At 42.1% G+C, this 9,706-nt stretch overlaps 1 protein-coding gene across 4 annotated transcripts in view; it reads left to right on the plus strand.

Moving 5' to 3' along the window:
- Kiaa0895 (KIAA0895 ortholog) overlaps positions 1-9,451 on the plus strand; it is a 30,575-nt gene extending 21,124 nt beyond the window's left edge. For all 4 annotated transcript variants that reach the window (XM_042695148.1, XM_042695145.1, XM_042695146.1 and 1 more), the window contains 4 exons: positions 830-962; positions 2,360-2,665; positions 3,896-3,993; positions 6,919-9,451. In XM_042695148.1, the coding sequence (XP_042551082.1) occupies positions 830-962; positions 2,360-2,665; positions 3,896-3,993; positions 6,919-7,077 (696 nt within the window). In that variant the 3' untranslated portion in view covers positions 7,078-9,451. The remainder of the gene's footprint in view (positions 1-829; positions 963-2,359; positions 2,666-3,895; positions 3,994-6,918) is intronic.
- Positions 9,452-9,706: the final 255 nt, after the last annotated feature.

Below are 9,706 nucleotides of genomic sequence, written 5' to 3' on the forward strand. Positions count from 1 at the left end.
CTCTGAGGTCTCCTTGTACTTGAATAATCTTGATATGTTCAGGTTTTTTTTTTTCTTATCTTTTGACTTGGCTTATTGCCACTCCTATACAGCTTGGGGGATTATGTGAATTACTTTATGAAAATTGTCAGTAATTAAGTCAGATGCTGTGATTTGTGCCTAAAATCCCAGATCTTGGGAGGCTGAGGGAGGAAGATAATGAGTTTGAGGCCAGCTTAGCTGACATTGCAAGACTGTATCGGAAAGTAAAAAAAAAAAAGGAAGAAGAAGAGGGAGGGGAGGGGAAAGGAAGGAAGGGAAAGAGGGAGAGTCAAAGGGGAAAAGTGAGAGGGGAAGTGGAAAGGAGAGAAAGAGTGAGGAGGGGAAGGAAAAAAGGAAGGGAGGGATGGAAGGGGGGAGGGAAGGAAAAGGAAGGGAAGGCAAGGAAGTTGATGAAGAAGTTGCTCCAGTGGCCTGTTTTTATTAGTAATCATTCTTAGAAGTCAGTCTCAGAGCCTTGGCACTGGCATGGTGCAGAATTCTGTTTCCATGCCCTTCTCTTTTCCTCTCTTTTTCCATCATTAGATCTAGGAATTTTATTTGAAAGATGGCAGAAATACAGTTTTAAGCTGTCTTCCTCAGCACAACCATCTGTTTTCTTCAATCCAATATCCAGTTAATGGTTCTTGAATTACCAAAGATAAAAATTGAGACTCCAAAGAGTCAAGGTAGCTGTAAAAGAACAAGTGTTAATTTATGTGCATAGTGATTTTTGTGAAAGCTTCCCCCCCCCCCCACACACCGTGCCTTTACATTTTGTTTTGTGTGCATGTTCCCTCTTGTTCCTTAGATTGTAGTACATCTCACTGAAGATCTACTTTCACGAGCCTCGATGACAGTAGTAAATGGATGTCCAACTCTGACCATCAATGTTTCAACGGCCCGTGAGCACTGGCTGGAAGGAATGCTGAGGCATGAGATAGGTAGGGACAGCCCTTTCTGTTTGCTCATTTATAGTGTCAGGAATTACCCCCAAAGAAATGTTCTTTAGAATAGCTTAAAAAAAAGTTACCTGGACCAAAGGTAATAGATGTCTTTGTGGAGTAGATTTATTTTGGTAGTTCTGAGGTTTGAACTCATGGCCTAGGCCTTGCTAGGCAGGCCACTCTCCTTCTTGAGCCCTGCTCTCAGCCCTGTTTGCTCAGCAGTCCTCCTCCTTAAGCTTCCCTTCATAGCTGGGAACAGATGCATACCACCAGACCTAGCTTGGTCTGCTCACTGGTTTGCAGATTTCCATCCATGAAGGGTTTGCCCATTGCTTTTGGGCCTGTGGTGTGGAAGCACATCACAGTAGGAGCATGCGGCTAACCAAAACCATAACTCAATAACGAGCCCAAAGCGAGAAAGAAGGATCTGGGGTCTCCCTGCCCCACTCAAGAACATATCCTCCCTGCTTTCACTGTATTTGATGTTGGTATAATTTGTGGAGGGGAAGGGAAAAAAACAAATTGTTTAACTAGGAATACAGGTGGACCCATTGTAACAATGAGATGTACAAGTCGTTTTGTCAAAAAACGAACTTTACAACTTTGGTGGGGGGGGGGATTGGGTTGGGGGCAATGGGGGATATGGGAAGGGATGGGAAGGGGAAACAAAGGAGGATGCAACAATGCTTGATAAGAAATGTACTCATTATCTTGCCCAAGTAATTGTAACCCCTCTGTACGGTATTTTCACAGTAAAAAAAAGAACATATCCTCAGTTACCTAAAGACCCCTTTGCAAGATCTCACTCCTCCATTTGCCCCTCCCCTTCTTTCCCTTCTTCTTTCTCCCCATTACCCCTTCCTCCTTCCTTTTCCCTTCCCCCCCATCCCTCCCTCTCTGAGTTTTTTTTGAGACAGGGTTTTGTTTTTTTTGTTTTTTTTTTTTTGAGATAGGGTCTTATTGGTCATCCTAGGCTAGACTCCATCCCATGATTTTCCTGCTTTTTCCTCCCAAGTGCTAAGGCTATAGGCAATGAGCTTCCGCACCTGACTAAATTAATTAATTAATTATGGTGCTACAAATTGATCCTAGAGCCTTGGGGGTGCAAAGTTAGTGCTCTTCCACTGAACTATATCCCTGGGCCCTTTAATCCTGGCCTCCTTTTTTAATTTGATTTTAATCAAAGACATAATTAGCAGGGATTAGAGCAAAGGGAGCATTCATCTCTCTTCTGCATTAGATATGTTTTTCACTTCTTAAACTTCCCCCACCTCCCAGTAGTGTCATCCTAGGAGTCCACCCTTCACCCTTCATGAACCTTGAGGTGTTTTCTCTGGGGGAGGAGTAAGACTCAGGTGTAATAGCTCATGACTGGTGCCTCTTCTTCTTCACAGGCACACATTATTTTCGAGGAATCAACAACCTCCAGCAGCCATGGGGTAATTGGGTCGGTCGTAGAAAACATGAGCTAAAGCCCAACAACCCTACAGAGGAGGGATTGGCAAGCATCCACAGTGTTCTGTTTAGAAAAGACCCGTTTTTATGGAGGGCTGCCCTCCTCTACTACACTGTGTATCAAGCCAGCCAAATGTCATTTTGTGACCTCTTCAAAGATATTGGCAAGTTTGTCAAGGACCCTAATACCAGATGGGATTATTGTGTGCGAGCCAAGCGAGGATGGACTGACACTTCCCAGCCTGGTAGGTGTGCGGCAGGGGGCCGGGAAGCAGGGCAGAAGGAGGGGCGGGCTCAGGGAAAGAGGTCCTCTACCTCACTGGCTGGTTATCTCATGAATACCTGAATCTGAGAACTTGCTCACCTGTGAAAGCCTATGTTACTTGAGGTCAGCACTAGACCTCCTAGTGGTAGTCTCTCAGTGTTCTGTTTCTTTGATTTTGGAGACAAGGCTTCACTACATAACTCAGGACCCTTTGCCTCAGCCTCTGGAGTACTAGGATGGCTGGAATAGCCACCACACCTGGTAGCTGGTAAATATTTGGTCTGTTTTCACTTTTTGGCTGTTAGGAGTAATGCTTCTGTGAGCATTACTGCACAAATCTGTGTGTGGATATGTTTTCCTTTCTCTGAGACGTAGATCTAAGAGTGGAATTGTTTGACTAATATGGTAACCAAACCTTTTAGAAACTACCAGACTTTCCCAAAGTCACTAGAGCTTTGCCCACCTCCTTGCCAATGCCTGGCTATTTCCAGTTTTTCACTGGTTTCAGCTATCTTTGAAGCTAGTGTCATCATCATCATCATCATCATCATCATCATCATCATAATCATCATCATCATCATCATCCCCAGAGGATGTAGAGAGGTAGTTTTGCTTGAATTTACCTGATGACTGGTAGAGTTAAGCTTCATGCATGCTAAGCAAGTACTCTACCACTAAGCCACATCGTCAGCCCCTGTCCATTTTTTTTTTTTTTTTGGGTCTGGTCGTGGGGCCTGAACTCTGGGCCTGGGCGCTGTCCCTCAGCTCTTCAGCTCAAGGCTAGCACTCTACCACTTGAGCCACAGCACCACTTCCGGCTTTTTTTTTCTTTTTGCTTATTTGGTGCTGAGGAATCGAACCCAGGGCCTCTGGCATGCAAGGCATGTGCTCTACCACTGAGCCACCCTCCCAGCCCCCCCCCCTCCATTTTTTAAGTTGAATTGTTTCATGGACTTTTCCTCCTGAGCTGAGCAGCTAGGATTACAGGCCTGGCTCGGTATCCATATAGAATACTGGATGTGTCTGATTTTTTATAGTAGACATTTTTATCAGGAATGATTTCATGAAGATAATTTAAATGCAAATATATTTTGGGAAATTAGAAGTTATTAGCTATAGGACTGTTTCTGCAGAAAAGAGAGCAGATTAGTACCTAATTTCTTGGTAGTTTTTTTAAACATCTGAAAGTAAACCTTGTTCTTTCCCTCAGGATGTTTCAATAAAGACCAAGTGTACTTGGATGGAACCCTCCAGATCCTCCGATACAGGCGCTCTATAGACTTCTACCTGCTGACTGCCCTGGGGAAGGTGAGTGAGAAGAATGGCTCGAGACCCCTGACCCCAGACCAGCATTGCTGTAGCCTGGTTGAGGAGTAAGTGAGACTCGTATATCCCACTGCTGCTCCACCAAGCTTCCCTGGGTGGTCGCAGAAGGGAGAGAAAGCACGCTTCCGTCATAGGTACAGGGCAGAGTGTCTTTGGAGTCATAAGAGATAAGGAGAGAAATGGAAATTTGGGCAGTGTGTATCATTTTATTTTTACATTTATCTTCCCTAATAAGCATTTCACAGTCAAGGTACAGCTGCACCACTTTCCCCTACAACACTTCTCCCTAAGAATCAGGTGTTCTCTGGCATGACTGCACAGTGTCTTAAACTCATCACTGATTGAACGTGAAACATTGAACATGCAGCACTGACACCCAAAAACTAAAAATAAAGTACAATAGGAATAAGAAAAAAATCCAACTGTAACCCCTCTGTATATCACCTTCACAGTAACAATAATTTAATGGAAAAAAAATCACAGACAGTCCTCTTCAAATTTCCCAAATTGTTTCCAAAATATCCTTGAGAGCTCTTTGTTTTCTGTGATCCTGGATCAAATCAAATTTATGCATTTTAAAAATAATCTTTATGTCTGTTAATATGAAACAGTTCCCTACCCTATTCTTTTTTTGTATTGTTTTATTGTAAAGATACTGTACAGAGGGGTTACAGTTACATGAGTAAGGTAATGAGTACATTTCCTATTGAGCATTGTTACCTCCTCCTTTGTTTTTCCCCTGCCATCCCTTTCCTCCCCACCTCCCTGACTCCTCCCTCCCCCACCCCCAGAGTTGTAAAGTTTGTTTTCAACATAGTGTCTTGTACATCTCATTGTTACTGTGGGTCATCCTGTGTCCTTATTTCAGCTTTTTGTTATTTCCCTTCCCCTCCCCAAATTATAAAAATGTATATACAAGATGCAGGGCACTGGAATCAAATACAGTGAGATACACACACACACACACACACACACACACACACACACACACACACACACACACACACACACACACACACACACACACACACAATGGAATTCTATGCCTCCATCATTAAGAATGACATTGCCCCATTTGTTAGGAAATGGAAAGACTTGGAAAAAATTATATTAAGTGAAGTAAGCCAGGCCCAAAGAAACATAGGTCCCATGGTTTCCCTTATTTGCAATAACTAGTATATGTCTAGAAAAAGCAGAAAAGGTCAAAAGCTATGTATGACCATATAAGATGATGCTAAGTGAAATGAACCCCCAAATAGGGGTGGTTTTATCTTCCTTGCTATTGTTTTTAATGTATTTATAATGTACTATGTGATTTTTTGCTTCTTTTGTATATTCTACCCTATTCTTTTTTAAAGACATATTTAAGAGATAAAATGGTTGTCTTGAAAGCTTCTGTGGTGATTCTCAGGTTGCTTTCTCCTCAGTTGATTCAGTTAACCCCTTTTTGTCCAGAACTCTGCAGAAGTGAGGCATGTTTCCACAGGAAACACATGCCCTTTGCCACCATCGTTAGTGATGCCAGAAGTGATCTCCTGGTCAAATCAGTGGACCGCAGATCCCATTGTAAAAACATGCTTCCTCTGATATATTAGTGAGTAATCTGTGGGGTGATGGTCTAGGAATCTGAGATTAGCCCTTCAATGAAACTCCAGTTCCTTTTAGTGAGAAATGTTATTTAGAAAATAATATCTGAACATGTCTTGATACTTAAGTGCGATTGCTTCTAGACAGTTTCAATGAGCAGATTATATATATATATATATATATATATTTTTTTTTTTTTGGTCCAGTCGTGGGGCCTGAACTCTGGGCCTGGGCGCTGCCCCTCAGCTCTTCAGCTCAAGGCTAGTGCTCTACCACTTGAGCCACAGCGCCACTTCCAGCTTTTTCTGTTTATGTGGTGCTGAGGAATCGAACCCAGGGCCTCATGCATGCAAGGCAAGCGCTCTACCACTGAGCCACCTTCCCAGCCCCAAGCAGATTATATTTTTAATGAATCTTAAGGGCATTCCAATTCAAGCAAGTCTCTACAGGAATTTTTCACATGTACCCCCATTTCATATTTGTATCTCCATTCTCTTTAGATAAGAGCCTTGTTTCCTTTTTCCTACAGTTAGAGTTATACCGGGTTCTATGCCAGACTACCACAATAAAGGGTCATACAATTACTATTTTATTTTTTTTTGGGTCCAGTCGTGGGGCCTGAACTCTGGGCCTGGGCGCTGTCCCTCAGCTCTTCAGCTCAAGGCTAGCGCTCTACCACTTGAGCCACAGCACCACTTCCGGCTTTTTTTTTCTTTTTGCTTATTTGGTGCTGAGGAATCGAACCCAGGGCCTCATGCATGCAAGGCAAGCGCTCTGCCACTGAGCCACCTTCCCAGCCCCTCACACAATTATTTTAATCTCACAGTGTATATAAAGTTATGTTTAGAGCCTGATGTGGTGATGCAAGCCTGTAATTCTAGCACTTGGGAAGCTGAGGCAGGGAAAACATGAATTCAAGGCCAGCCCAAGTTACATAGTGAGATCCTGTCTCAGTCTTCCCACTCCCTACCCAAGAACTAATAAATAATATCTATACCATAATGTAGTCAGATAAGCATACAATGTCATTATGTTTTGAAAACCCCCAGTGTACCTACCTTAATTTAAAGGTTTAGACAAGAGTTTGAGGCCATCATTGGCTGCATAGTTGGAGGCTAGCCTGAGCTACATGGGGAGACTTTGCCTCAACAAAACAAAGCACAAAATGGTTGTATGCGTGGTGTGTGTGTGTGTGTGTGTGTGTGTGTGTGTGTGTGAAATGCATAGAAAATAAAGATGATTCCATGGAGAAGGAAGACATACTGCAGGCACACAAAAGTGTGCCTTGTAGTTGTGCTTTAAAATGACTCCCCTTTGCAGGTTTCCTATGAAGATGTGGATCGCTTGAGAGGACTGGCAGTTACCAACAAAATGCGCGTCCCTCACTTCCTGCAGGACCACAGCCGGTACATGGAGCACTTGGAGAAGATCATGGAAGTGAATGAACTGACTGACACAGAACTGAAAGCCCTCATCTAGCAACCTCTGTTCTTGCAGACCCTGCCCAGTCACACTCCGTGTATGCCACCAGCGAGATGGAGTTGGTACCACCAATTCATAAAAGAAGAACGACTGTTTGCTTGAGTTTTCTCAAGGATGGTCGTCAGTATGCAGCTGAAATTTTAAGTTAAGTACAAACTTAAACCATTTCCCTTAACTATTTCTATAGGCCACAGGGGAAGTTCCTCGTGTTTTCATCTCTAAGTCAGATGAAATCCTCCCGCTTACTTTCCTTGAGGCTTCCTGGGGGAATGGAGTGATGAACTTCTAAGCACTAAGGCTAGCTCCTGCTGGAGCAGCCCAGTTCCTAGCAGCGTTCTGCACACTCCAAGGTTATATTTTTTCCTCATAAACATTGGTAAAAATTGTTCTCCTTTCAAAAATTAGTTTTGTGACACTCCAAAAAGCTAGCTATATCTAAGTGCTCTTATTTCTCTTGTATGCTAAAGAAAGAGGCAAAAGCAATTTGAAAAATTTTCATTAAGTCTCTCATTTTCTACTTTACTGTTTCACCTCATAGGAACTAATTAGGAAATTGTGCCTGGCTTTGTATGGAATTGTTGTGGTAGGGATCAAGCCAAGGGTGTGGCTTCTGCTCAGAAGCAGGCGTGTGTGCTGTCTCTGAGCTATACCTGCAGCCTGCTGACAAGCTCCTTTTTGTCCAGTTAATTCTTAATTGAACTGTTTTCATTTGCTCAGATATATTTTAATTTTACCTCTTTATATTTTTACCCAAAGGTTTAAGTTTTCCCCTCTTCATTCTTTTACACAAAAGATAAGCATGAGTTCCTGAGATACTTATCTACTCAAATCAAGATGTCTGAGGAAGGAAGAGAAAGGCTTCTTGGCTTTTTTGAGGGTAGGTGGGTAGAAGTAGGCTGTGGTGGAATAGAACATTCTGGGCATTCCAATGGATAAACCAGCCTCGTGGTTCATCTCAGTGTATTTTATCCAAATATTTCACTTCATCAATCAGTAACATAATTTGAATGAAAAAATGGAGAATTTTGTTTTGTTATATCAGCTTTTATATACCCAACATTCAAATTGGTTGGTTTTGGTGTGTACCTGGGTACTTGGAATCCAATATTTCTTCTTGCAAACTTACTGTAATGAATGAAAAGAATGCTGTTGTAAACACTAATCAAGATAGTGAGACTTCAGCTTCTGCCTGGAGCTACCCAAGAGCTTACCTTTACCTCAGTTCCATCTCTGATGTGGTGCTAACACTGATCGTGTATAAGGATGCAGAAAATCTTCTGCAGGCTAGGTGATACGAATTCTTCTCTTCTCATATCTGGAAAAGGGTTAGAGCAAGTAGGATCTGTTCTGGCTACTGGTTAGAGGCTCTTGCAAAAACCATGTAGCCTAAAGGCCAGGCCCTCTAAGCAGTGAAAGCTCCACTTTGTGCCTTGCTCGCTACACGTGTCCACACACTGTTTGCCAGAATTTATGGAACACACCAAGTTTTCTACTGACACCTCAAGCAGGTGTCTCCTCTAGCAGTTGTGTACTTGTAGCTTGGTATGGTGTTTTCTGACTTCATCTTAGAACTCATGAAAGTGGGTCATGAGGACCAAATCCTGGTGGCATCTGTGTGCTATGAATTAAGCCTGAATGTTTGTCCATTTAGCATTTGCAAGCAGAACACTGTTCATTTTCAGGATAAAGGAAAATGATGCACCTTCATTTCCTAGTGGTAGAACAACTTGCAGTGGTTTGATAGTAGTTGATAAGTTTGGGTATTCTCTCTGATGTGGAAAAGGAGCTGCCTCTTGACCCTTATTGCTTTGATACAGGAACAAAAAAACCATGAGTGTTGTGATGGCAGGAATGACCTTAAATTATATTAATTGCCTATAAGATGTTTTAGAAGTTAGATGTAACCAAAGGTACTTTCAGAATGGCAGAAATAAAGAGCTTTAAGCTTGCAAACTTGAGCTCAAAGATTAAATGTTTATTCTTTCCTGAAGTAGGTCAGTTCTGCTACCTAAAAGTTTCAATAAACAGAAAGTTATAGCAACAGCACTTAGATAAAGATCATATGGCATTTATTATAATACACTCTTGCTACGGGTTATTAATTAGGGTTCCGTCATTTTCAGCCACCATAATTCTAATATGTAGTTGAATCAAACACCAGGTACCCTGACAGTAATATTAATGTTTGCAAACAAACCCATAGTTTCCATTTCCTAAAAGTTTGGCATTTGTAAAAGTGCTTAAAGTTAGTATTAACTGTTTTATATACCTTCAGGCATTTTGTGTCTTCTTGTAATAAAAAGAGATAGATCCAAAATTCTTGAATAAAGTATATGGATATGTATGCATATAAACCTCTGTTCTTGGAAACTCCATTTTTTATTGTGGTATTTCTCTTTTGTTCTCTGTCTGGTGTTAATAGAAGGGTTGTTTTTCAGCATCCATCCTTCCTTACAGCTGTTGTATTTACAGATGCCCTTACTTACAAATGTCGTATTTGCTGCAGCTTGGTGCTTCCCTAGTTAGTCCCCTTCTGCTCTCCTGGGGGTGCTGGGAGAGCACAGCCTGGCTCTCCCCTAGTTAGTCTCCTTCTGCTTTCATGGAGTGCTGGGAGAGGGACAATCAC

Source organism: Dipodomys spectabilis, unplaced genomic scaffold, assembly GCF_019054845.1.
Source record: "Dipodomys spectabilis isolate Male_0828 unplaced genomic scaffold, ASM1905484v1 ptg000178l, whole genome shotgun sequence".
In the NCBI taxonomy this organism is placed as follows: domain Eukaryota; kingdom Metazoa; phylum Chordata; class Mammalia; order Rodentia; family Heteromyidae; genus Dipodomys; species Dipodomys spectabilis.